The sequence below is a fragment of the Macaca nemestrina genome, chromosome 15 (genome assembly GCF_043159975.1).
Source record: "Macaca nemestrina isolate mMacNem1 chromosome 15, mMacNem.hap1, whole genome shotgun sequence".
NCBI lineage: Eukaryota > Metazoa > Chordata > Mammalia > Primates > Cercopithecidae > Macaca > Macaca nemestrina.
In genome coordinates this window covers 110,296,746-110,323,688 of record NC_092139.1, presented here as the reverse complement: position 1 = coordinate 110,323,688, position 26,943 = coordinate 110,296,746, and the positions used below count along the sequence as shown (strand labels likewise).

General features: G+C 51.8%; 2 protein-coding genes and 1 pseudogene across 5 annotated transcripts in view; 2 read left to right on the top strand and 1 right to left on the bottom strand.

Annotated features, from left to right (window-relative positions):
* The window catches only part of LOC105464344 (DNA polymerase delta interacting protein 3), a 31,580-nt gene extending 18,465 nt beyond the window's left edge, over positions 1-13,115 (top strand). For both annotated transcript variants that reach the window (XM_011712157.2, XM_011712156.2), the window contains 5 exons: positions 1,074-1,253; positions 1,818-1,895; positions 5,673-5,802; positions 10,402-10,468; positions 10,861-13,115. In XM_011712157.2, the coding sequence (XP_011710459.2) occupies positions 1,074-1,253; positions 1,818-1,895; positions 5,673-5,802; positions 10,402-10,468; positions 10,861-11,038 (633 nt within the window). In that variant the 3' untranslated portion in view covers positions 11,039-13,115. The remainder of the gene's footprint in view (positions 1-1,073; positions 1,254-1,817; positions 1,896-5,672; positions 5,803-10,401; positions 10,469-10,860) is intronic.
* Positions 13,116-13,244: 129 nt separating this feature from the next.
* On the top strand, positions 13,245-24,596 carry LOC105464343 (ribosomal RNA-processing protein 7 homolog A-like; annotated as a pseudogene).
* LOC105464341 (serine hydrolase like 2) overlaps positions 24,241-26,943 on the bottom strand; it is a 22,073-nt gene continuing 19,370 nt past the window's right edge. Inside the window, exons 11-12 of one of the 3 annotated variants that reach the window (XM_071080679.1) lie at positions 26,407-26,500; positions 24,241-24,351 (exon numbers count right to left, since the gene is read on the bottom strand). In XM_071080679.1, the coding sequence (XP_070936780.1) occupies positions 24,241-24,351; positions 26,407-26,500 (205 nt within the window). Of the gene's footprint in view, positions 24,355-25,737; positions 26,501-26,943 lie in introns of those variants that run through there. The other 2 variants (XM_071080678.1, XM_071080676.1) reach the window with 2 other exon arrangements.

Here is a 26,943-nt window from a genome sequence, read left to right as displayed (position 1 = left end):
GCGCTGCCGAATGCCCGTGTGTCCCTGACTCTCCAGGAGCTGATGAGGCCAAGGCTGTGTGTGGTTCCTCTGGATGGCCAGAAGAGGAACCAAAAGGCTGAGTTCTGGGCCTTCTTAAGTGTGGTGATCAGCACACTGTGATAGAAGCATATCTGGGAATGAACTTGGCCTCAACCTTTTGGCCTTTTAATTTTTCAGCTTTATTAAGAAAACAAAGGAATAGGCCGGGCGCGGTGGCTCAAGCCTGTAATCCCAGCACTTTGGGAGGCCGAGACGGGCGGATCACGAGGTCAGGAGTTCGAGACCATCCTGGCTAACACGGTGAAACCCCGTCTCTACTAAAAAATACAAAAAAACTAGCCGGGCGAGGTGGCGGGCACCTGTAGTCCCGGCTACTCGGGAGGCTGAGGCAGGAGAATGGCGTAAAAACCCGGGAGGCGGAGCTTGCAGTGAGCTGAGATCCGGCCACTGCACTCCAGCCTGGGTGACACAGCGAGACTCCGTCTCAAAAAAAAAAAAAAAGAAAACAAAGGAATAAAATAATGGCTACTCCATAGGCATAGCGGCTCTTTTACATTTTTTGTAGAGATGAGGTTTCACTGTGTTGCCCAGGTTGGTCTTGAACTTCTGGCCTCAAGCAATCCTCTCACCGCAGCCTCCCAAACTGCTGGGATGACAGGTGTGATCCACTATGCCCGGCCAAGCTTTTGGCCTTCTGACCAGCCTCATTATTGTAGAATTTTTAGAAAGTCTAAGTGGTATGGGTGAGTCTGTGGCTCTTAGGTAATTTTCCAGGTCAGGGCTGTATGGAAGCTTCCTGCCAAGAGCTTCTAGCACTGTGGAGAGTGGCTTCTGTGAGTGCGCGCTCAGGCCGTGTGTTTTTTTCTCCCCCTGCCCCTTCACTATGGGATATCACTGGCAGCCGGCAGCTTTTTTGGCTCCAGACCTCTAATAGAATTGGAGAGCTGGGAGGCGTAGAGGGTTCATGCTCTCAGCAAGTTGTCAGCCCCTTGGGGCTTCTTCAGAACATTCCAGGTCTGGCTTCTCAGATTCTTTTCTGTCTCTTTGTTTAGGCTGGGCTAAGTAGTTCCAAGCTTTCCATGTCCAAGGCCCTCCCTCTTACCAAAGTGGTTCAGAATGACGCATACACAGCTCCTGCTCTCCCTTCCTCTGTTCGAACAAAAGCCTTGACCAACATGTCCCGGACACTGGTGAACAAGGAAGAACCCCCCAAAGAGCTGCCACCTGCTGAGGTGAGGTGATGGTGGTGACCACAGCAGTTGGGGTCAGGAGGGCTGTATGCTTATATGTATCTCATTGTGTCCCCACAACGCCTTTGTGAGGCGGGCATTGCCACCCCCATTCTACAGATGAGCAAACCAAGACCTAGGGACTCTTACTCTCGAAGACCTTGCAGGCTGCTGGGGACAGTAGACCTGCTGAGAGGTTACGGTATCTGGTGATATGTTAGACTCTCCCAGAAGAAAGCTGTTAGGAGTGCTGAGGACAGAGCATCTCCATTTGGGAAATCTGGGAAAAAGGGCTCTTTTAGCTGAGTGGGTCTGGAAGCATGAGCAGCCTTCCAGGTAGAGGCTCAGGGCCTGAGAGGCTTGCGTATTTGGGAGATGGAAAAGGGTCCATGCTTTTAGCATAGAGTGGTGGGGGGTGTAGTGGACACTGAAGTTCAGGGGGCCCAGTTGTGGTAACTCTCCATGGAGCTTTCCTCTGGGCCTTCCTAGCCATGTGCCTGGAGGAATTTCTGTTGTGGGAATGCTCATCAGCTATCCAGCTTCTGGTAACGCTTTTGTCTGTGACAGCCCGTTCTCAGCCCATTGGAAGGCACCAAGATGACTGTGAATAATCTGCACCCTCGGGTCACGGAGGAGGACATTGTTGTAAGTACTGTGACCTACCAAACATTTAAATCTCAAACCGCCTCTGTGGCAAATGTCTCTTAAGACCCACCCTCAGGTTTGATGACTGCTAGGACTCACCAGACTCAGCATATAGTCACGCTCAGGGCTGAGACTAATGACAGCAAAAGGATGCAGAGCAAATGGTTCATGGGGTGAAGCTGGGGGGAAACCAGGCACAAGCCTCCAGAGGCCCCTCCCAGCAGAGTTGCACAGGATGCTGGGTGCCACTCGCAGCAAGTTGTGACAACACATGTGACACCAGGGAAGTTCATTAAAGACTCGGTGCCCAAAGGTTTTACTGGGGACTGGTCACTTTGGCATTCTTTGTGTAGCATGTACCAAAATTCCAGACTCCCAGAAGAAAAGCAGCTGTTGAGTAGAAACCATGTTGTTTGCACAGTCCAGGCACAGTGAACTGTGGGGTGGCAGGAGCCCTCCTGAGATCCGAGTTCCCAGATGCCAGCCAAGGGCCACCCCTGGAATCGGGCCTTTCAAACAGTAGCAGTCAGCCCAGCTGCTTCACTCTTCTGCGCAGCTTCTAACCAAGGCCAGGTGCCTGGCCTGAATGTCAGAGTCAGGGGATATCTGTGATGTAATGGGTCCTAAATGGGATCCTTTAGTCCCACTGGGTGATATCCAGTAGTTGTGTTTTCCTGTGAGTCTTTGGAACGTTCTATGTCCTTTGGAGGTTTTACAAGATGATTCCAAAGTGAAAGAGGTGCGATGGACTGGTGGTATCCACCTTCCTGGTCCATCCTGTCCCACCCATGGCAGTCATGGGCAAAACCTGTCAAGTGCCTGTGAGTGGGGTTCTGGATGCAGCTAGGACCTTTTTTCAACATCATTTTCATTCAGGCAGCCAAGGGAGCCATTAGTTTAGAAATCCAGGCATCCTTTGAACTGTCAGATCACAAAATGAATACAGTTGGAGAATCCAGCCTCTCCCTGCAGTTGAGTCCCAGACTAACAGACTGCACTGGTCACTACATTTGTTAAAATCTTTTTGTTTCGTTTTGTTTTGTTTTGTTTTGTTTTTGAGATAGAGTCTCACTGTCACCTAAGCTAGAGTATAATGGCGTGATCTCGGCTCACTGCAACCTCTGCCTCCCAGGCTCAAGCAATTTTCCTGCCTCAGCCTCCGGAGTAACTGGGATTAGAGGCACCTGCCACTACACCTGGCTAATTTTTGTATTTTTAGTAGAGACAGGGTTTCACCATGTTGGCCAGGGTGGTCTCGAACTCCTGACCTCAAATGATCTGCCCGCCTTGGGTTTGTTTTGTTTTGTTTTGTTTTTTTGTTTGTTTTTTGAGACGAGTCTTGCTCTGTGGCACAGGCTGGGGTGCAGTGGTGCAATCCTGGCTCACTGCAACTTCCGCCTCCTGGGTTCAAGCAATTCTCATGCCTCAGCCTCCCTGGTAGCTGGGATTACAGGCGCGTGCCACCACACCCAGCTAATTTTTGTATTTTTCAGTAGAGATGGGGTTTCACCATGTAGGCTATGCTGGTCTTGAACTCCTGACCTTATAATCTGCCTGCCTTGGCCTCCCAAAGTGCTGGTATTAAAGGTGTGAGCCACTGTGCCCAGCCCAGCTGAGGTTAAACCTTTTTTTTTTTTTTTTTTGGAGACAGAGTCTCGCTTTGTCGCCCGGGCTGGAGTGCAGTGGCCGGATCTCAGCTCACTGCAAGCTCCGCCTCCCGGGTTTATGCCATTCTCCTGCCTCAGCCTCCCGAGTAGCTGGGACTACAGGCGCCCGCCACCTCGCCCGGCTAGTTTTTTGTATTTTTTTAGTAGAGACGGGGTTTCACCATGTTAGCCAGGATGGTCTCGATCTCCTGACCTCGTGATCTGCCCGTCTCAGCCTCCCAAAGTGCTGGGATTACAGGCTTGAGCCACTGCACCCGGCCTAGGTTAAATCTTAATTATGAAACACACACATGCTGTGAAATGGGTCCCTCATACGCCCTTCTCCTTTACAGCGACAGTGCTGTGAATGGTGCACGTGAGGATGGAAATTGTAGCTTGTTTTGTGTAATACTTGACAAGGCATTAAGAATTAAAGCTGATTGCTGGGTGCAGTGGCTCACATCTGTAATCCCAGCACTTTGTGAGGCCGAGGCTGGTGGATCACCTGAGGTCAGGAGTTCGAGACCAGCTTGGCCAACACGGCGAAACCCCATCTCTACTAAAAATAGAAAAATTAGCCAGGCATGGTGGTGCGTGCCCGTAGTCCCAGCTACTCGGGAGGCTGAGGCAGGAGAATCACTTCACACCATTGCTCTCCCGCCTAGGTGACAGAGTGAGACTCTGTCTCAAAAAAAGGAATTAAAACTGTTTATAAGCGTAATAACGACTGCCATTTATTGAGTACTTGCTATGTGCCAGTCACTTTAGGCAGACTCCTGGGAGATATATAATGGTGGAAAATTGAACACCAGTCATGATCAGCGCTCAGGGGAGATTGCCAGTAATAATCATCCTCTCTCCTCTTCTACCCAAATAGGCAATGTTAAAAGGACAATGGAAATGAAATTGGAATTACACCTACTATTTATAGTTGGCCCTTCATATCTGTTGGTTCTGCATCTGCAGATTTAGCCAACCACTGAATGAAAATATTCAAATTTTTAAAAATAACAGTATAATGGGAAATAATACAAATTTTAGAAATACAGTATAACAACTATTTATATAGCATTTACATTGGTATTGTAAGTAATCTAGAGATGATTTAAAGTATAGTGGACAGTGTGCATAGGTTATACGTAAATACTACAGCATTTTATAGCAGGGACTTGAGCATCCACAGATTTTAGTATCTGTGAGTGGTTCTGGAGCCAGTCTCCCGCAGGTGCAGAGGGACGTCTTGTTTTGATATTTACCAGTAAAAACAAATCATGTCAAGGACCTTTTCATAAACCTTCTTTTGGCCCTCACAGCAACCTTGTGAAGGCAGTTGCAGGTGAAGAAATGGCGTGAGTGCTAGTCAGGCTCTGTCTGTCTTCACATTCTGCTCCCTCTCTGGCCTTAATTGTCTTGTCTGTAAAATGGGGTGGAGATTGGAGTCAATGATGTGTGCAAAGCACTGCTTAAAAATGATCTCTGTTGAGCTTTCCAGCAACCCTCGAAAGTAAGCTAGTTCTTTTTATTTTCAGAAGAGGAAACAGGCTTAGAGAAGTTAAGTAACTTGCTAGATGTCGCATAACAGATAGGAAGCAAAGCCTGGGGGATCAAACTCAGGTCTGACTTAGAGTGACCAACTGTCCCAGTTTTGCTAGGGACTCTCCTGGTTTTATCACTCAAAGTCTTATGTCTAGGGAAACCCTTCAATCCAGCCAAACCAGGACTCTGAGTAGAACTTCAGAATTTGTATTTCTAACAGATTCTCAGGTGACATGTTAGCAGCTGTCTTTCTTTGTATACATGTATTCTCATGACAGGGCTCTCTGAGAAAATTTTCATAACTATTTTATCCCTGTTGAGGTGGGCACTGAAGACTTTGGTGGTGGCTTGCTGGGAGATCCCAGGTGATCCAAGGCTTGTAAACCCAGCCCCTTTCCCACTGCTGACTTCATCTGGTGCTGTGTTGAGGCCTATGGATGTCTCAAGAGCACCACCTAACGTGGAACCTCCCTGCAGTCTCAGGCACAGGGGCATATTTAGCTGCAGTGGAGCCACCACACCCCAGGGCCTTCAGAGTGTGTGAGTGGCAGGCGGTGAGAAATCCTTCCCTAATCCCAACCCCTCTTGTGTGCAGGAACTTTTCTGTGTGTGTGGGGCCCTCAAGCGAGCTCGACTGGTCCATCCTGGGGTAGCAGAGGTGGTGTTTGTGAAGAAGGACGATGCCATCACCGCATATAAGAAGTACAACAACCGGTGTCTGGACGGTAAGTTAGGGAGAAGGCAGCCCTCTGACCCTCCCACTCCTCTCTACTTGCTGTCAGGTAGCAGGCTTTCCAGGGGAAGTCTCTCTGAGATGGGTGGAACCCATCTCTGGGGCCTCGTCTGCACCAGGAACTGCTGTGCAGTCTCTGAATAGTCCTGAGCCGTGGGTTACACAGGGCCCTGGATTTTCACCCAGCCCTTAAGCTTTTGAGCCCAGCAAAAAGGAAAACAGCGTTTCTCTGTGGATGGTTCTCTTAAGCGGTTTTGCCAGGGAAGCCAAGAGGCACAGCCGTTCCCTCCCAGATGTTGATCTGCTTAGTGCTAGGGCAGACGTTCCTCAAAGCCCTGGAGTCTTGTCTGAATGTTGGCTCCTGGGTGAGAGCTGCTCCTAGTGGGTAAACAACAGACTTTATTGACTTGAGGTTCGTATTTTTCATCTCCAGAGAGCCTGTAGAGAAGAATTCTGTCTGCCATGTTCCTTTTCCACTCATTTGTTCTTTCAGTATGTATTGAGTGCCTACTGTGGACCAAGGCCCTGTGCTAGAAGTGGAGAAGCAGAGACTAATAAAACAATACAACAATAAAAAAATTACAAATAAAAGACCTAGAGCCTTGGCTAAATCTTGGCACCTGGGTGAACTCCCCTGGGTGAGTCAGTGGAGTTCCGATTTGCATTTCCCCGTGGCTAATGATGTTGAGCACCTTTTCATGTGCTTATTGGCCATTTGTATGTCATTAAAAAAAATTATTTTTAATTTTGTTTTAAATTTTAAATTTCTCTTGTTTTTTCTTATTTTGTCATATTGGATGTGGAAAGATACTTTTCTTTTTCTTTTTTTTTTTTGAGTTTCTCTCTGTAGCTGGGGTGCAGTGGCATGATCTTGGCTCACAGGAACCTCTGCCTTCCATGTTCAAGCGATTTTCCTGCCTCAGCCTTCCAAGTAGCTGGGACTACAGGCATGCGCCACCACGCCCAGCTAATTTTTTTGTATTTTTAGTAGAGATGGGGTTTCACCATGTTGGCCAGGCTGGTCTCAAACTCCTGACCTCAGGTGATCCGCCCACCTCGGCCTCCCAAAGTGCTAGGATTACAGGCGTTAGCCACCGTGCCCGGCTATCTTCTTTGGAGAAATGCCAGTACAGAATCTTTGTCTGCCTTTTAGGTTCTTTTTTATTATTGAGTTGTAAAAGTACTTTACATATTCTCTTTTTTTTAAGTTTTTTTTTTTTTTTTTTTTTGAGACGGAGTCTCGCTGTGTCGCCCAGGCTGGAGTGCAGTGGCGCGATCTCGGCTCACTGCAAGCTCCGCCTCCCGGGTTCACGCCATTCTCCCGCCTCAGCCTCCGAGTAGCTGGGACTACAGGCGCCCGCCACTACGCCCGGCTAGTTTTTTGTATTTTTAGTAGAGACGGGGTTTCACCATGTTAGCCAGGATGGTCTCGATCTCCTGACTTCGTGATCCACCCGCCTCGGCCTCCCAAAGTGCTGGGATTACAGGCTTGAGCCACCGCGCCCAGCCAGTACTTTACATATTCTTAAGTCCTTTATCAGATAAGTGATTTACTAATATTTTCTCTCATTCTGTAGGTTTTTTTACTTCTGCTTGTTAATGTATTCATACACTGTATAAGGACTTTTTGGTTAACAACAGACCACATATATGACAGTGGGCCCATAACATTATAATACCATATTTTTACTGTATTTTCTCTATATTTAGATGTACAAATACAGTTGCCTACTCTACTCAGTAGAGTAACATGCTGTACAGCCAGGTGTGGTGGCTCAAGCCTGTAATTCCAGCACTTTGGGAGACTGAGGCAGGAGGATCACTTGAACCTAGAAACTTGAGACCAACCTGTGCAATGTGGCAAGACCCTGTCTCAAAAAATAAATTAGCTGGGCATGGTGGCGTGTGCCCGTAGTCCCAGATGCTGGGGAGGCTGAGGTGGGAGGATCACCTGAGCCTGGAAAGTTGAGGCTATAGTGAGCTATGATCATGCCACTGCACTCTGGAATGTATTCCCATGGTTAAATGATACATGACTATATGTGCATTTACAGCTATATATTCTAAGCATTGCTTTAACTGCATTCCATATCATGCCTTCATTTTCATTCATCTTGAATTATTTTCTAATTTCCCTTGTGATTTCTCCTGTGACCCACTGGTTATTTAGGATTGTTTCAATTTCCATATCTTCATGAATTTTCCAGATTTTCTTTTCTTCTTTGAGTGTTTAAGGAGAATATGTATTTTCTTGTTGTGGGTGGAGTGTTCTGTGCATGTCTATTATGTCTAGTTGCTTTGTCATGTTGTTCAAGTGTTGTTTCATTGTTGATCTGCCTGGTTCTATCTAGTATTGAAACTGAAATATGGAGTGTTTTGTTTTGTTTTTTTGAGACGGAGTCTCCCTCTGTCACCCAGGCTGGAGTGCAGTGGCATGATCTTGACTCACAGCAACCTCTCCCTTCTGGGTTCAAGCAGTTCTCCTGTCTCAGCCTCCCAAGTAGCTGGGATTACAGGTGCCCGCTGTCACGCCCAGCTAATTTTTGTATTTTTAGTAGACATGGGGTTTTTACCATGTTGGCCAGGCTAGTTTCAAAGTCCTGACCTCAAGTGATCCATCTGCCTAGGCCTTCCAAAGTGCTGGGATTAGGGGCATGAGCCACTGCGCCCAGTGAGATCTTTATTACTGTTTGTCTGTTCTTTTCACTTCTGTGTATTTTTATTTCATGTATTTGAGGCTCTGTTGTTACTTGCATATATGTTTGATTATATTCTTCCTGATGAATTGACCCTTTAATTAAATTTAAATCCCTCTTTACCTCTAGTAACTTTTTTGTTGTTGTTTTAAAGTCTATTTCATTTTATATTACTAATAGCTAATAAGTAAAAGACCAGCTTTCCTAGGGTTGCTGTTTGGGTAATATATCTTTGTTCACGCTTTTTTTTTTTTTTTTTTTTTTGAGATGGAGTCTCGCTCTGTCACCCAGGCTGGAATGCGGGGGCATGATCTTGGCTCACTGCAACGTCTGCCTCCCGGGTTCAAGCGATTCTCGTGCCTTAGCCTCCTGAGTGGCTGAGACTACAGGCGCGCACCACCACACCCGGCTAATTTTTAGTATTTTTAGCAGAAATGGGGTTTCTGCCATGTGGGCCAGGCTGCTCTCAATCAGCTGGCTTCAAGTGATCTGCCCATCTCAGCCTTGCCAAGTGCTGGGATTACAGGCATGAGCCACCATGCCTGGCCCACTCTTACTTTCAATCTTTTTCTCTCATCGACTATAAAAATGTGTTTCCTAGGCTGGGCGTAGCGTCTCACGCCTGTAATCCCAGCACTTTGGGAGGCTGAGCCAGGAGAATCACCTGATTGGGAGTTCAAGACTAGCTTGACCAATATGAGGAAACTCCATCTCTACTTTACAAAATTAGCCAGGCATGGTGGTACATGCCTGTAATCCCAGCTAAACGGGAGGCTGAGGCAGGAGAATCGCTTGAACCTGGGAGGCAGAGGTTGCCGTGAGCTGAGATCGTGCCACTGCTCTCCAGCCTGGGCAATAAGAGTGAAACTCCATCTCAAAAAAAAAGAAAGAAAAATGTGTCTTTTTTTAATTTTAATTCAATCTGACAATCTGTCTTTGGATTGGATTATTTAAGCCATTCATATTTAATATTGATAATTAGGTTTGTTTCTTCCATTTTACTTTTTGTTTGTTTGTTTGAGACGGAGTCTCGCGCTGTCGCCCGGGCTGGAGTGCAGTGGCGCGCGGTCTCTGCTCACTGCAGCTCCGCCTCCAAGGTTCACGCCATTCTCCTGCCTCAGCCTCCCGAGTAGCCGGGACTACAGGTGCCCACCACCATGCTTGGCGAATTTTTTGTATTTTTAGTAGAGACGGGGTTTCACCGTGTTAGCCAGGATGGTCTCAATCTCCTGATCTCGTGATCCGCCCGCCTTGGCCTCCCAAAGTGCTGGGATTACAGTCGTGAGCCACCGCGCCTGACCGCATTTTACTTTTTTGTTCCTCTTCAGTGGCTTTTCTTTCACATTTTTTTCCTAATATTGTAATTCCTTTCATGATGTATTCACTAACTTAACTCGAGTAAGATATGGAAATGTTACTCCCAAATGGCCTTGTTTCTTCTTCCTCTCTTTTGTGCTATTACCATTATACACGTTGTGCTTTGTATACAGTGGGAGTGTGGTCTTCCTAGTGCTTCATCCTTTGTAGATAGAGTAGAAGCCTGTACGAATGCTTTTGATCATCTTTTCACTGAATTTGATAGCATAAACCTTTTCCCTTACTACTTGGATGGCTTCACATTGAGTCTCATTTCTCCTTCACTTTCACTCATCTCCTGTATGAAGCAAGGTTTGTGGCCACTTTGCCTCTTGGTGCGCCATTGCTGAGGTTTCCTCACGCTTTGGATTTTCTTAGTGTCTGGCTTGATTGGAACCTAGCAGCCAGGTCTCCATCTGCGGAGCCAGAACCGCCGTGGTGGGTGTTTTGACCATTGATAATGGAGGAACAGCCCTTGTCCTCTTTTGTGAGGAGCTGAGGTCTCATAGCAGAGCCTTTTTCTTTCTCTGGTTTTTCAGGGCAGCCGATGAAGTGCAACCTTCACATGAATGGGAACGTTATCACCTCAGACCAGCCCATCCTGCTGTGAGTTCCAAAGGCGGGGTGCTGGGGAGAGGGAACTCCGTCCATCTCTTTTTATTCTAATGGGTAAACTGCTTGCATTCCTTTGTTCTAATGGCAGCTGGTTGTTTCAAATGCTTAAACTCAACCAAAATGGTTTGCTTTGTCATTTCCCCAGGGGTTGACCCTACAGGGGCTAGCATTATGATCTCGTTCTCAGCCTTCTGATTTAGAAATATCTGAGTGGAAGGTGGAGGGGAGGCTGCTTGGGTCTCCCAGCTGTGTGCATCATCATCATCCTAGGAACACAGAACTCCACCTCATGATTGGCTCTGATGGAGACAGAGCCAGATGTTACCCCTCTTTTTGTTCCCCAATTAGGTTTTTTTTTTTTTACCCTTCTCTGCTCTCCACAGGCGGCTGAGTGACAGCCCATCGGTGAAAAAGGAGAGTGAGCTGCCTCGCAGGGTGAACTCTGCCTCCTCCTCCAACCCCCCTGCCGAAGTGGACCCTGACACCATCCTGAAGGCACTCTTCAAGTCCTCAGGGGCCTCTGTGACCACGCAGCCCACAGAATTCAAAATCAAGCTTTGAGCAGGGGAGTGAGGCAGCTGGAAGTGGGGGCAGAGGAGGGTGGCTCTGTTTCCCCAAGGCAAAGCTTGTGACCAATGGGCCATCGGACTGGAGACCCCTGATTGTGGGAAGGGTCACCAGGGGTAAAGAGCTTCCTCACTGGATGGGACCCGCATTTCTGTGTTGTGTTCTGCCATGTGCTTTCTCTGTACCTTAACGTTTCCTGTAGTATGTTTCTTCTCCATCTCATCACCAAGTTAGGCTTGTGTTTTTCAGTGTGCCTCCGCCAGCCTCAGCCCCAAGCTGATTTCTTATCTGGAAATGGTACACTGAATTCTCTGGGTGGCTTTCTTGTGGCCCCATGGGATGCAGGGCGGGGGCTGTCTGAAGGACCCTGCTTTTTCCAGGGGCCGACGGGCTGCCTGTCCTTTGTGTGTATTAAGCTTTTCAGACAACGGAGGGGATGGAAAACCCTGGTATCCTGATGGGAGCCAGGTTGGCCTGAGAGCTGTGCCGCTCCTCTGCCTGGTCATTGGTGGTGCCTGGGTGGGGAGCAGGTCTCAGGCCTCTTGTCCTCTCCCCAGTGGCTCCAGGTCTCACTAATGGCAAGGGCAGGATGAGGCTGCACCGCTGGGAAGAGTGTCCAAGCTCTTGGCTTGGAGGCCCGTGCTGTCTCCGCCCAGAGGAAGTTCTCCAGAGTTCACCTTTCCCTTTTCCTTGAGTTGTGCTGAATGCCCTACCCTAGCTCTCTTTCCCTTCTGGGTGTCTCTGCTAGGAGGGGGTTGTGTTGTGAGCCCTCCTGGTTCTCACCTCGCCTGGCGCTCATCACACCCTGGTTTTGTGCAGCTGCCAGCTCTCCTCTGGTTGGGCCTTTCAAAGGTTCAACCTCCCATTCTGCAATGCTGTGGGTTAGGAGCTTATTTGAATGGAAGAGGTCGGTTTGCTCCTGGCTCTCCATTTCTGGCCTAAGTTGTCAACAGGACAGTGGTCAGGAGTGCCTGGAGGCATATATCCAGCTGCCACCAAGGGGCACTGTTTGTTCCCACTTACGTGAGTGACCCATCCATCCATGACCAGAGGGTTATTTTCCTGCCTTGGCAGAGGAGGAGTCAAGGGAGCAGGGCAGCTCTACCAGGCAAGCTGTTTCCCCAGCATAGGCACAGGCAGTTGGGACAAAACTAGAGAGCCCAGGGGCAGTCCCTGAATGACCAGGCCAGTGTTGTCCCTGGTGTCACTGAGTGGTCCCCTGCTGGTTTGCTGGGAATGAAGGGAATCCAGGCTGGCAGAGCTGGAACCAGTTGGGGAGCACAATTCTGGGAGCTCTGCAAAATCAGTAGCAAGTGCTGGGAAAGGCGCATGCCAGAGATACTCAAGAGTTCCCGAGACTTGCTTGAGGCTGACCCAGTGAAGAAAAACCCAGAGACTCATGTTTCCAGAGGTCAGTCTGTCAGGCAGGAAGGACCCAGGGTTTGAACTCAGCTTCAGTCTGCAGACTCTGAGGCTGCCCAGGCCGGGAAAGTCCAAGGAAGGGGCCTGGTGGTGCTCCACTTCCAGTTCTTTAAAGAATGCTGCTTTTTATTCTCTTAACCCCTTCAAGTGGGTGCAGACTTCTTGTTAGCAGCTGGAAGACATTCCTCCCACACTTTACCCTTCCTGGCCCAAGAGAGCATCCAGAAGGCAGTTGGACCTGGTTTTTCAGGTACTGGGAACAGGGGACTCAGTGCTTGGACTCTGCTTAGGGTAGGGACGGTAAATATCCTGCCTGCATGGCTTTACCCTCCCTCTGATCCCAAAGCAGGGATCTTCTGGTTGTCACAGAGTTTGATTGAGTCCAGCTGCAGCCACGTGGCCATCTGGAGCTGGTGCTGTAGGTGACCATCTGGTACATTGAGGGGACCTGTTTGCCTCCTCCACTCTATAAGCAGTAATCTTGGGAGACCGGGAAGAGAAGGTGGTGGGCTAGTCCTGTGTCCTCCTTCACTTCCCATGCCCCTGTGTTACCCGTCTGTGTCTCCCGTGCAGAAGGAGAGGAAGAGGCATTAAGGGATGAAGGGTGATTATGTATTATCCATTTCTGAATAAACATTTGGTATTCCTACCTTTGAGTTACTTTTTTTTTTGAGACAAAGTCTCACTTTATTGCCCAGATTGAAGTGCAGGGGCACTATCTTGGCTCACTGCAACCTCCGCAGCCAGACTCAAATAATCCTCCTACCTCAGCCTCCCAATTAGCTGGGACTACAGGCGTGCATCACCATGCCTGGCTAATTTTTGTAGAGATGGGGTTTCACCATATTGCACAGGCTGGTCTTGAACTCCTGACCTCAGGTGGTCTGCCTTCCTCAGCCTCCCAAAGTTGGAATTATAGGCATGAGCCACCACACCCAGCCAAGGGTTTTGATCTTCAGGGATTTCAACATTTGGAGTGCAACTTAATTATTTAAAAAATAGGTTCCTGATACGATACCCAGGATGGTCTTTAACTCCTGGGCCCAAGTGATCCTCCTGCTTCGGCCTCTCAAAGTGTTGGGGTTACAGGCATGAGCCACTGCTCCCCTCCAGGGATGCAAATTATTTGATACTCCTTTCTTCAGAAGGTGGGGTCCCATGCCCATCCTGAACCCAAGTGTGCTCTGTTACTACTTTGACCAGATGTGACTTTGCCATTTCTGGGCCTAGGCTTTCAAAGACTGTCACTTCCCCATTTTCTGTGCGTGGAACATTCTCTGGGAGCCTTAACACACCACATTAAAAGTTGCCTGTTGGGGCCAGCATGTTCACTCACTCCTGTAATCCCAGCAGTTTGCAAGGCCGAGGCAGGCAGATCACATGAGGTCAGGAGTTTGAGACCAGCCTGACGAACATGGTAAAACCCCGTCTCTACCAAAAATTACAAAAATTAGAGGGGCGTGGTGGTGGGCACCTGTAATCCCAGCTACTGGGGGGCTGAGGCAGGAGAATCACTTGAATCTGGGAGGTGGAGGTTGCAGTGAGGTGAAATCACGCCACTGCACTCCAGCCTGGGCAACAGCAAGACTCTCAAAAAAAAAGTTGACTATCTGCTGGGCATGGTGGCTTATGCCTGTAGTCCCAGTAGTTTGGGATGCTGGGGCAGGAAGATTACTTGAGCGTAAGGAGTTCGAGACCAGCTTGGGCAATAGAGTGAAGCCCTATCTCTACAAAAACAAAAACGAAAAATGACCTCAGCTACTCAGGAGGCTAAAGTGGAGGATCATTTGCACCCAGGAGACAGAGGTAGCAGTGAGCTGTGATCATGCCACTGTACTCCAGCCTGGGCAACAGAGTGAGACTGCAGGAAAACAAAAGTTGACTACTGAGTCTCATGTGGAACTGCCCACCTGACATCTCCCCTGAAAGGCCTAATGGGCGTCTCACCATGGCCCACAGAGAACTGATCCACTTGATTTTCCCCAAGCTGGCCCCTCTCCTGCAGTCTCCCCATCTCAGTCAATGGCAACACCATCCTCTTAGTTGCCCCGACTGAAGACCTAGCAGCCATCCTGGATTTCTCTCACACTGCCTATTCAAGGTGTGAATGCATGAGTGGAAAGCTGAGTTCGCACTCGTGACTGGCCGGGGTCAACGCTGACGTTCCCTCCCACTTCCGCGCGCTGATTTGACTCTGAGCTGATGAAGGTTGGACCCTGGCGGGCGGGGCCGGAGAGGCGGGCCTGGAGCCAGGGGGCGGGACAGACGCCAAGGAAACGCGCTCGCGCCGGCGCCGAACCACAACTTCTGGCGGCCCCCGCGCTTCCGGGCGGCAAGATGGTGGCGCGCAGGAGGAAGCGGCCGGCGCGGGAACGGGACGACCGTATCCCGAGCCCACCGGGTTACACAGGTGAGGAGCTTCGGGAGGCGAGACCGGGGGCGGTCAGGCATCGCCAGGAGGTGTTTGGGGGTTGGCGGCGGCCGAGGGTCCCCAGGAGCGGCCGCACGGTTAGGTGTGAGCCCCGGTGGCCCCTGGCCCCAGGCTCGGGAGGTCGTGAGGCTCCGAGGACGCAGGAGGCGCTCTTCTGTCTTCCCACTCTACCAGGGCGAGCCTGTCTTCGTCCACGCTTCCCGTGGGTGAGCCCACCTCTGTCCACCCCTCACCCAGGGCAAACCCATTTCCGTCCACACTCGCTCATCCAGGTGAGCCCATCCCCTTGTCATCGTCTCTGCTCCTAGTCCAGCCCCCAGCAGCTCTTACCTGGGCTGTTATGGGCTCTCCTGTTTGGTTGCCCTCCTCCTCATCTTGCCGCTGCTTCTGTTCTCCACCCATGTGGTAGAATGTTCTTTTTAAGTCCATTTAAAATTTAGATCATGTCTCACACGCCCACGATAGCCCCCACATCCACTGCATTCCCTCCAGTGGCTTTATCAGGTAGCTTCTAAAACAAAAAGCAGACTTCTTAACCTGTGTGGGCCACGTGGTCTGGCTGGTGCTGACCTAAAGCTCTTTCTGTTTCTCTGAGGCAAGGTGCTTTTTCCCCCCTGGGTTTTTGCACGTGCTGTGCCCATTGGTTGCTTATTGGCGTTTCTGGTCTGAGCTTTAATGTTGCTTCCTCAAAGAGGCCATCCCTGAGAGCCTATGGAAAGACCTCTGCCACCCCATGACCTGTGGGGAAAAGAAAGAGATCAGCCTGTTACTGTGTCTATATAGAAAGAAGTAGACATAAGAGACTCCATTTTGTTTTGTATTTGTGATGCTGTTAATCTGTGACCCTACCCCCAACCTTGTCCTTTGCAAGAGACTTGTGTTGCGGTAACTCAAGGTTTAATGGATTTTGGGCTGTGCAGGATGTGTCTTTGTTAAACAAATGCCTGAAGGTAGCTTGCTGGTTAAAAGTTATCACCATTCTCTTAATTTCAACTACCCAGAGACACGTACACGGCCAAAGGTCGCAGGGACCTCTGCCTAGGAAAGCTAGGTTTCTCCCCGTGTGATAGACTGAAACAATGCTGCTAAAAGGTTAATGGAGATGTTTGCATATGCATCTCAAGGCACAGCATTTTCCTTTGAACTTATTCATGTCACAGAGGTGTTTGTCATATGTCTTACTGCCGATTTCCTCTTTTTTCTTTGATCCTATTGTCCTGCCACTCCCCTGTCTTTAAGATGGTAAAGATAATTATCAATAAATACTAAGGGAACTCAGAGACCGGGGCCGGCGTGGGTCCTCTGTAAGCTGAGCGCCGGTCCCCTGGGCCCCGCTTTTCTTTCTCTATACTTTGTCTCTGTGTCTTATTTCTTTTCTCAAGTCTCTCGTTCCACCTTACGAGAAACACCCACAGGTGTGGAGGGGCAGGCCACCCCTTCAATGACCCTGTAATGTTTCTTTCATAATTGATACAAGCTTGCTGTATGCTTACTTGGTAATTGTCTTCTCCGTTATTGCAACTGAGCTTCCTGAGTTCAGGGACCGCAGCTCTATGCCAACCGGTAGTCTGACGGAGGTGTGAGAAAAATAGAAGCAGTTCCTAGCTTTATGAGATTACAGTCATGGGTGTGCCAGCGATGAATCAAAGAGTCTCATCAGTATAGCCTACAGACTATTAAGAGAAGCTGTGAAGGCACAGGCAGTGGGATCTGACCTGGCAGGAGGGGCTGCGGGTGATGCTGAGGAAGCGAGGTTTGAGCTAAACCTGAAGGTTAGCGGGAAGGAAGAGGGTGACGCGCCAGGTAAGAGAGGCCAGTGTGTGTGAGGCCCTGGTGTACCCAGGGGAACAGGGAGAATCCAAGGTGGTGGGGGAAGATGGTACGAGAAGAGGCCACAGTGGCAGGCAGGGTCTCTCGGAGCTTCCAGCCACGGTTAAGATTTTGGTGTTCACTCCAAGAGCCGCAGGGTTCGAGCGTCCCTTTCATTGCGCCCCCATCTGTAATCATTGCCCTTTTATCTTCTCTTTCCCTGCACCACCTTGGGAGGCCCTCCTGGGCAGACTCTTAGAGCCCGCACAGGCTTTGCCAAAGGGTAGGGTCGGGGGGTTGGTGAAGGGATGGATGGATTGATGAGCAGATAGGACTAGACAGGGATGTGGAGAAAGGAAGTGTGAATGTCTTGCTGACCTCAGCTCAGGGTAGCCTGGCCATCCCTCCCCTCCCATTTCCTTTCCAGCTATTCCAATCAAGTTCTCCGAAAAGCAGCAGGCTTCTCACTACCTCTATGTAAGAGCACACGGCGTTCGACAAGGCACCAAGTCCACCTGGCCTCAGAAGAGGACTCTTTTTGTCCTCAATGTGCCCCCATACTGCACAGAGGTGAGCTAGTGTCTGGGAGTGGACCTGTGGGCTCTAGGTGGGGGCTCCCTTGGCGTCCACCAAGTCCTTGGTGGTGAGACGGACACAGCTAATGGGAGCCCCAGAGGAGAGTGTCCAGAGGGCTACCTTGATCTACAGTCAGGAAACGGGTTTTTCAAAGATGTCTTTAAAAGTATAATCCTGCCAGGCATGGTGGCTCATGCCTGTAATCCCAGCACTTTAGGAGGCTGAAGGGGGCAGATCACCCGAAGTCAGGAGTTCAAGACCAGCCTGGCCAGCATGATGAAACCCCGTCTCTACTAAAAAAACAAAAAATTAGCCAGGCGTGATGGCGTGCGCCAGTAGTCCTGACTACTCAGGAAGCTGAAGCATGAGAATCCCTTGAACCTGGGAGGCGGAGGTTGCAGTGAGCCGAGATTGCGCCTCTACACTCCAGTCTGGGTGACAGAGTGAGACTCCATCTCAAAAGAACCCAAAAAAACCCCAAAATTAGCTGGATATGGTGGCACACGCCTGTAATCCCAACTACTTGGGGGACTGAGGCACAAGAACTGCTTGAACCTGAGAGGCGGAGGTTGCAGTGATCCAAGGTCTGCCACTGCACTCCAGCCTGGCAACAGTGTGAGACTCTGTCTCAAAAAAAAGAAAAAGTATAATCCTAAGTAGCCCAAGGCTTTTTTACGTATTACCCGAAGTTGTTTGAATTGCGTGTTTTCTTTGAGATTATACGTGTCCATAGTTTAAAACTAGGAAAGTATAAGGAAATAAAAAGTGCCTCTCGTTCAATCCAAACACAACTGTTAATTTTTTTTTTTTTTTTACAAAAACTAAACTAAGGGAATTGCTCCCTCTGTTGCTCACGCTGGAGCGCTGCGATCTCAGCTCACTGCGACCTCGCTTCCTGGGTTCAAGAGATTCTCCTGCCATAGCCTCCCAAGCAGCTGGAATTACAGGCGCCCACCACCATGCCCGGCTAATTTTTGTATTTTTAGTATAGACAAGGTTTCACCATGTTGGCCAGGCTGGTCTTGAACTCCTGACCTGAAGTAATCCGACCCCCTCAGCCTCCCAAAGTCCTGGGATTACATGCGTGAGCCACCGCCCCTGGCCAAGGGAATTCCTGGATTAGTTTTCAAAAAAGAAACCCTAATTTCTAAAACATTCCTTTAAACTTAGAGAAAAAAGAAGCGTGTAGAAGAGGGGGTGTGAGTTCTGACCTTTTTTGAAGTGCAGCATGTGTACAGGGAAGGGCCCCAGTGGCTGGTGTCCAGCTCGCTGCATCCCAGAGACAGAACATACCTGTGTAGTCAGCACCCAGGTGGAGACACAGCAGCACATCCCAGAACCCCCACTGATAACCTCCATCCTGACTGTCACAGCATAGGGTCACCACTGCTGATTCAGACAGACAACCTCCATCCTGACTGTCACAGTATAGTGTCACCACTGCTGATTCAGACAGACAACCTCCATCCTGACTGTCACAGCATAGGGTCACCACTGCTGATTCAGGTAGTAAAACTTGTCATATATATAAAATCAGAATAACAGCAAGAATGTCCCTACCTGTCTCCAGTGAGAGAGAGCAGGAATATGCCAGGCACGCTGGCTCATGCCTGTAATCCCAGCATTTTGGGAGGCCGAAACGGGTGGATCACCTGAGGTCAGGAGTTCAAGACCAGCCTGGCCAATGTGACAAAACCCCGTCTCTACTCAAAATACAAAAACTAGCCGGGTGTGGTGGTGGGCGCCTGTAATCCCAGCTACTCGGGGGACTGAGGCACGAGAATCACTTGAAACCCGGAGGTGGAGGTTGCCGTGAGCCGAGATCACGCTATAGGACTCCAGCCTGGGCTACAGAGCAGTACTCCAACTCAAAAAAAATAAAAAAGAGAAAGAGCAGGAATATTGACCTCCATATTATCCCTGCAGAACAGGTCGGAGGCCGTGGTGCCCACAGGCTCCCAGTTTGGGCAGATGTGACTGTGGCTCTGAGTCCTTCAGGGGCGCTGGACCCCTGGCAGTGCCACCCATGGTGGAGGGAGGCTTTCGGATGCCCCTGCAGATGCTCACACTTGACTTCCCTCTCCCTGCGGCAGGAGAGCCTGTCCCGCCTCCTGTCCTCCTGTGGCCTCGTCCAGTCTGTAGAGTTGCAGGAGAAGCCGGACCTGGCCGAGAGCCCAAAGGAGTCAAGGTCGAAGTTTTTTCATCCCAAGCCGGTTCCGGTAAGCCGCCAAGCACGGGGTTCCACTAGAGTGAGGGGGGTGGGGCATTGTCCCCAGTGTGTTGGGGGAGCTGGCAGTGGGACGTCAGAGCATTCTCTGGTCCTGAGCCCATCCTCACCGTGTGTGGCGTAGGAGGCTGTCCAGGTGACAAAGCCTGTTATTCCTTCCCAGATTTGCCACATCCTTGCACTTCTTGCCTGGCTTTTTCCTTCCTGTGTTAATGCTCAGGGACCGTCTCTGCTGGGTGCTTGCGGGGCCTCCCCCGGCTGCCCTCCTGCTTCCCCCGCTGAGGGAGCTCCTTCCCCAGGCTTAGGGGCCGGGTCTGCAGGAGCACTGTTCTTCACGGCTTTCCCAGTGGCCCTGGAGCCCACACCTCCTCCCCACACAGTGGCATCTGGCATGGTGTGTGCCCAGGCCTGGCTTCCAAAAACCTGCCCTGGCCCAGGGCGACCCCTGCGTGTCACAGCATCCCTCCTGTGACTGGAAGAAAGGCACCCTGTGTGTCCCCTCTTCCTGAGGAAGAGCTGGGAACAGCTGTCACTTCCCGCAGAAGCAGGATCACTGGAAGTGTGGCTGCCCCTGACCTGGGTTATGGGATGGCCTCTGGTTCTCTCCATGGCTCAGGAATAGACTAGCACTGTCTCCTCTGGTGTAGCCACCGGCTAGGCTGAGGGCGGGCCTGGAGACCTTGTGCCAGACATGCGGAGGCGCCCCCAGCCTCTGACATCTGTCTCTCTCTTCAGGGGTTCCAGGTAGCCTACGTGGTGTTCCAGAAGCCAAGTGGGGTGTCAGCGGCCTTGGCCCTGAAGGGCCCCCTGCTGGTGTCCACAGAGAGCCACCCTGTGAAGAGTGGCATTCACAGTTAGTACCACGGGGGTGACTGGCACCTCCTGTCTGGGCTCTGGGTTGGCAAAACACTCTATGGGGACAGTGTCTGAATGTCACCAGCCAAGTCCATGCTCCCTGAGAGTGGCGTGTGGAGGCCTGGGCAGGAGGACTGCGGGGCTGTGTCTGGGTCCCCAGGGAGTCGTTAGCCTGAGCCCCTGGCACAGAGCGGCACAGGAATACTGGGCAGGCAAAGTGAGGGCCCAGCTTGCAGCCCCTGGGGTTTCCTTAGCACCTGCGCCCCGGGCCCTGTGGGAAAAGGTCTCCATTAGCCTGGCAGGCCCTGGGGTGGGGCCCAAATGCCAGGCCTGAGGAAGCCCCATTTCCCTGCCTCCCTTTTCCTCAGAGTGGATCAGTGACTACGCAGACTCCATGCCCGACCCTGAGGCCCTGAGGGTGGAAGTGGACACGTTCATGGAGGCGTATGACCAGAAGATCGCTGACGTGGAGGCTCCGCAGGGTTGGCCGAGCACCGCATCGCCTGTGTGGCTGTGGGAAGGTGGCGCCCCAGAGGGAGGGTGGTGGCGGCCTGTCCTTAGCCACTCTAGAGGCCAGGCTCCCTTTTTCCCTGCTGGATCCTGGGCTGCCTGGCTGGGTGACACATCTAGTCTCCACATGGTCTATAGTGGAGAAGGAAGCAGCGCCGGCAGGTCCGTGCCCTCCCCGCCATCCTGAGCCCCAACACCATGCTGGGAGGAGGGGAGCAGCGCGTCCCTGGGGGGCGGGGCTCAGGGCGGTTCTGACTTAGGATGGAGGGCGTGGAGGGTGTGTTGCTGGAGGCTGCAAGAGGTCCCAGAATTCCATCGGATGACAGAATCACCTTCCCTGCAGGAAGAAGCTGAGGCCAAGGAGGAGGACGGGGTCTGTGACGAGGAGGGTTAGGTGATGGTGACCCGCTGGGGCTGGCGGCCTGTGCTCCCCCAGATTGAAGCAGCCAACCTGCGGGTGCTGGAGAGGGAGAGACAGAGACGGAAGCGCGCCCGAAAGGAGCTGCTCAACTTCTATGCCTGGCAGCACTGGGAGAGCAAGATGGAGCGTAAGCCACGCCCAGCCCATCCTCAGGCCCCTCGGCCTTGGCCCCAACCATGGATGAGGCCTCTGGCCAGGGCTCCTGACAGCGGGCGCTGAACCTGCTGGTCACAGAGGGAGGGCGTCCCTAAGCACAGGGCTCCCACTAGGCTCTGGAAAGAGGCCCAGCCTGGCAGCACCCTGTGTGGCGGTCCCCCATCACCCCCCGGGGCAGATGCATTTGCTCAGTGGGTGGGGACCCTGGGTCATCAGTGCCCACCTCTGGGCTCCTGTGCACTTAGTGCTGGCGCTGGTCAGCCTCCAGCCAGCAAGGAGTTCGAGTGCAGAGGGGGCCTCCGAACCCACTGTGGGTGCAGGGAGGATGCTGCAGAATACGTGTGTTGGGGTATATATGTGTGGTGTGTCAGGTGGCCAGTCACTGGGTGCTTTCCCTGCCTCGCTGGCCCTCTTGGCTCCCACTTGTGCTCGCTCTAGACCCTCAGCTTCCCCCTCTGTGCCATCAGCCTGTCACTGACCTGGGCCACCCGGTGACCAGAGTTGCCATCGGCATTCACCAGCACTAGGGGTGGGGTCCCTTTACCGAGTCTCAGGGTTGCTCCAGGCCGAGCGGTCAGGACTCCTTCCTTCCCCCTTGTGCATGGGTCGGGGTGGGGGCGGATGCCTTTGCTTTGTTTCTAGGGCTTCATCTCCAGGCTCGGGGTGCCAGCGTCTCCCACTTTGGCCTTGCCCTTGGACTCGGCCTGCCGTCGGATTCTGTTTCCTTACAGGATCCAGACCCTGCCCCCAAAGCAGAGCTGGGAAGGGGGCTGGGTTGGTGGGGGAGACATGCCCCCCGTGCCCCACAATAACTGGGAGGAGGGGTGGGGCATGCTGTCTGACCCTGCCCCGCGCCTCCTCTCGCCCCCAGATCTAGCGCAGCTGCGCAAGAAGTTCGAGGAGGACAAGCAGAGGATCGAGCTGCTGCGGGCCCAGCGCAAATTCCGACCCTACTGAGCCACGAGAGCCGCAGTGGATGGCTGGAGGTGCAGGGCCTGGAGGAACATCAGGTGAGGCAGGGCCTGCATCCGTCTCCGAGAGGCTGAGCTCTGGGAAACGGGCCCCAGGTTGAGGCCACCACATCCAATAGCCCTATGAGAGTCCACACAGGCCAGGAGTAAGGGCCAGGCCACCCCTCGGGTCTTGGGCTTCAGCAGTCCTGGGGACCTGGGCGTGTCCAGAGGAGGACTTGCCCCTTCTGCCTCCACACCCTCCCGTCAAGGACCCTGCCTGAATCCACTGTTTTCCCTTTTCCTTTAATGGAAAAGCCCTTGCTGGCAACGAAACAGCCTCGAAAGCAGTGAGAACGCGAGCAGCTTTTATTTTCCACCCAGTTGGGCAGCAGGGAAAGGCTAGGTGGCCCCAGCCCTTCCTCCCTGCAGCTGGCTGGAGATTATTAGCCAGGAGACAGCAGCCCCCCGAACCCAGACTCTTGAAGTTGGAATCTCACTCCTTCCCCTGACTACACCCTAGGCTGGGCTTCAAGACCAGTGAGGCCTGTCCCTACCACACCTGTGGGCATTTCTCGAGAGAGTGAGAGACAAAGTATAAAGAAAAGTGGGCGCAGGGGACCGGTGCTCAGGCTCAGCATGCGAGGACCCACAGCTCTCTTAGTTCCCTCAGTATTTATTGATCATTATCTTTACCATTGCCCCTAGGGTAATAGTGGGGGGAGCGTCAGCACAAAAACGTGTGAACAAAGGTCTCTGTGTCATATAGTTAAGGAAAGGTGCTGTGCCTTGATGTGCACGTATACTAACATATAGGCGTGCATTAAAGAGCAGTATTTCTTTTTTTTTTTTTTTTTTTTTTTTGAGACGGAGTCTCACGCTGTTGCCCAGGCTGGAGTGCAGTGGCGCGATCTCGGCTCACTGCAAGCTCCGCCTCCTGGGTTCACGCCATTCTCCTGCCTCAGCCTCCTGAGTAGCTAGGACTACAGGCGCCCGCCACCGCACCCGGCTAATTTTTGTATTTTTAGTAGAGACGGGGTTTCACTGTGGTCTCGATCTCCTGACCTTGTGATCCGCCCGCCTCGGCCTCCCAAAGTGCTGGGATTACAGGCTTGAGCCACCGCGCCCAGCCAAAGAGCAGTATTTCAACCAGCATTTCTCACCTCCAGCTGTAAGGTGGTTTCCTCCTATCTCAGTAAATGGAGCATACAATTGGGTTTTACACGGAGATATTCTATTCTATTCCCAGGGATGAGCAGGAGACAGCTGCCTTCCTCTTAACTGCAAAGAGGCCCTTCCTCTTTGACTAATCCTCCTCAGCCCAGACGCTTTACGGCGGTGTGGGACTGAGGGAGGGGCAGGGTTTTCCCTTCCCAGGAAGCCATAGCTCAGGCTATCACATGGGGAGAAACCTTGGACAGTACCTGGCTTTCCTAGGCAGAGGTCCCTGCCGCCTTCCGGAGTGTATTGTGTACCTGGGTACTTGAGATTAGAGAATGGTGATGACTTTTAACAAGCATACTGCCTTCAAGCTCTTTTTTAACAAAGCACATTCTGCATAGCCCTAAATCCATTAAACCTTGAGTCAGCACAGCACATGTCTCTGCAAGCACAGGGTTGGGGCTAGGGTTACAGATTAACAGCATCTCAAGGCAGAAGAATTTCTCTTAGTACAGACAAGATGCAGTCTCTTATGTCTACTTCTTTCTACATAGACACAGTAACAGTCTGATCTGTTTTCCCCACAGGCCTGGCCTTATTGCAGGGCTCGGGAACTCACATTCCCAGTGTTGAGTCTGGCAGCACGAGGTCGTCATAGTTCCAGGCCCAGAGCTACAGCTAGGCTGTGAGCATGTGTTTGTGCTGTAAGAAGGAGCTGATGATACTGGCCACATGCTGGGGTTCGCTCATGTGGACATAGTGATTGCCTGGAATTTCCACAAACTGGAACTGCTGGAGAAGGGAGAGGGTGTGTGGTGAGGTGTGGCCAGAGGAGCCTAGGGAGCTCCATAGGCCTTGGGGTCAGGGCCCTCCCACAGCCTTCTGGCTCCTGCAGGGCAGGAGCACCTCCCACGGTCCCGCACACTCTACACCTTGGAGCCAGGTCAGTCCATAGCACCCCAGGAGGTGTGTGAGCCCTGGGGACTTGGAGGCCTCCCAGCTGAGTTGTGAAGTTGCACGGGGCGGGGGGATGGGGGGAGGGGGGAGGAGGACAGGGATACTACGGGAAGACAGGGCGGGGCTAAGGCCAGGGATGCTGTGATTGTATTAGAGGAGGTCCCCTTGAGAACAGATAATGAGATGGGGACCTGAGCAGCCTGCAGACTTGTGCCTCCCTTCAAGAAGCCAGACGGGAGGGCCCTGCCTGCCTTGGCTCTGACCACGTGACCAGCCAGCCACAGGTGCGCTTCCTCCCTTTGTGACAACGCCAGGAAACCTGCAGAGGCCCCAGGATCAGGTGGTTGAGGGTAGGTAACCCTGAATCACCAAGTGCTCCCAGGAACCCGGGCACAGCCACCCCCACCTACAGCCAGCACACCCACTGGCGCGATGGGTGCGGAGGGAAGAGGCAGCCAGATGTTCTGCTGTGGTTTGGGAGCCTATAAAATGTGAGACTAGGCTGGGCACGGTGGCTCCTGTCTGCAAAAGCAGCACTTCGGGAGGCCAAGTCGGGCAGATCGCCTGAGGTCAGCAGTTTGAGACCAGCCTGCCCAACATGGTGAAACCCCGTCTCTTAAAAATATAAAAATTGGTCGGGCGCGGTGGCTCAAGCCTGTAATCCCAGCACTTTGGGAGGCCGAGGTGGGCGGATCACAAGGTCAGGAGGTCGAGACCACAGTGAAACCCCGTCTCTACTAAAAATACAAAAAATTAGCCGGGCGCGGTGGCGGGCGCCTGTAGTCCCAGCTACTCAGGAGGCTGAGGCAGGAGAATGGCGTGAACCCAGGAGGCGGAGCTTGCAGTGAGCCGAGATCGCGCCACTGCACTCCAGCCTGGGCAACAGCGTGAGACTCCATCTCAAAAAAAAAAATATATATATATATATATAAAAATTATGGCTGGGCGCGGTGGCTCAAGCCTGTAATCCCAGCACTTTGGGAGGCCGAGATGGGCGAATCACGTAGGTGAGGAGATGGAGACCATCCTGGCTAACACGGTGAAACCCCGTCTCTACTAAAAAATACAAAAAAAACTAGCCAGGTGAGGTAGAGGGTGCCTGTAGCCCCAGCTACTTGGGAGGCTGAGGCAGGAGAATGGCGGGAACCCGGGAGGCGGAGCTTGCAGTGAGCTGAGATCTGGCCACTGGGCAACAAAGCAAGACTCCGTCTCAAAAAAAAAAATATATATATATATATATATAAAATAATTAGCTGCGCATGATGGCAGGTGCCTGTAATCCCAGCTACTCAGGAGGCTGAGGCATGAGAGTCTCTTGAACCCAGGTGGTGTAGGTTACAGTAAGCCGAGATCTTGCCACTGCACTCCAGCCTGGGCAACAGAGTGAGACTCCATCTCAAGAAAAAAAAAAAAGTGGGACTATTAGCTGGGCATGATGGTGTGCACCTGTAGTCCCAGCTACTCAGGAGACTGAGGTGAGAGGATCACTTGAGCCCAGGAGTTTGAGGCTGCAGTGAGCTATGATTGAGCCACGGCACTCCAGCCTGAGCAACAGAATGAGACCTTGTCTCAAAAAATAAAATAAAAACTGTGGGACTGCCTCTGGCAGTTGGGTCACCTAATTGTGTCTGGCCCAGGAAGGAGGATGGGTACTCGAGGATGATAAAAGAATCTCCCCACCAAAGGTCTCTGTTTCCTGAATTCTGATGACATGTGTCCCCAGGCCTCTAGGGACCGACCACAGTGGAGCGTGAGGCCTGAGAGATCCTGGTGGTCACTTGTTGGGCCTGGGGCCAGACCAGGGGTCTTCCCAGTGCACGAGATGGGTGAGGTGGGACCAGAGTGGGTGACAGTGGCCGGACACCAGCTCCCTGAGCCCCGCCTTACCTCTTTGAGGGTAGACTTCAGCGTGTGTATCATGAATGACAGGGACTCCTTAGAGTAATTCTCTCTTCTCACATCAAAATATCCGTGGACTGCTCTGGAAAGTGAGGAGTTGGGGTTGTTGGGGTTCATCTTAGAACCTCCTCCCAGCACTGCCTTCATCCTGCCCTGGGTTCAGGCCTCTGAGGAGAAACTAAAGCCTGGGCTACCCCACCTCCCACAGCCGGGTCCCTTGACCCTGGGTTGGATTTGAGGTTCAGTTAATCTCAGTTCACACTCAGCTGGCACAAGCAAGTGCTTAAGGTACACCCTGCTGGGGCTCAGGGAGTTTAGGACTTGGCCACAGTCACAGTCCTGAATAGCAGAGCTGGGATCTGAACAGGCTCTGGAGTCCACACTTGCTCTGAGAGAATTTACGTCTTACAATCCTCCCATTGAAAGTCTACAATCCCGTGATTTTTAATACGTTGAGTTGTGAGACCATCGTCACAATTACAGAATATTTTCATCACCTCCAATGAAGTCCCGAACCTCTGCGCT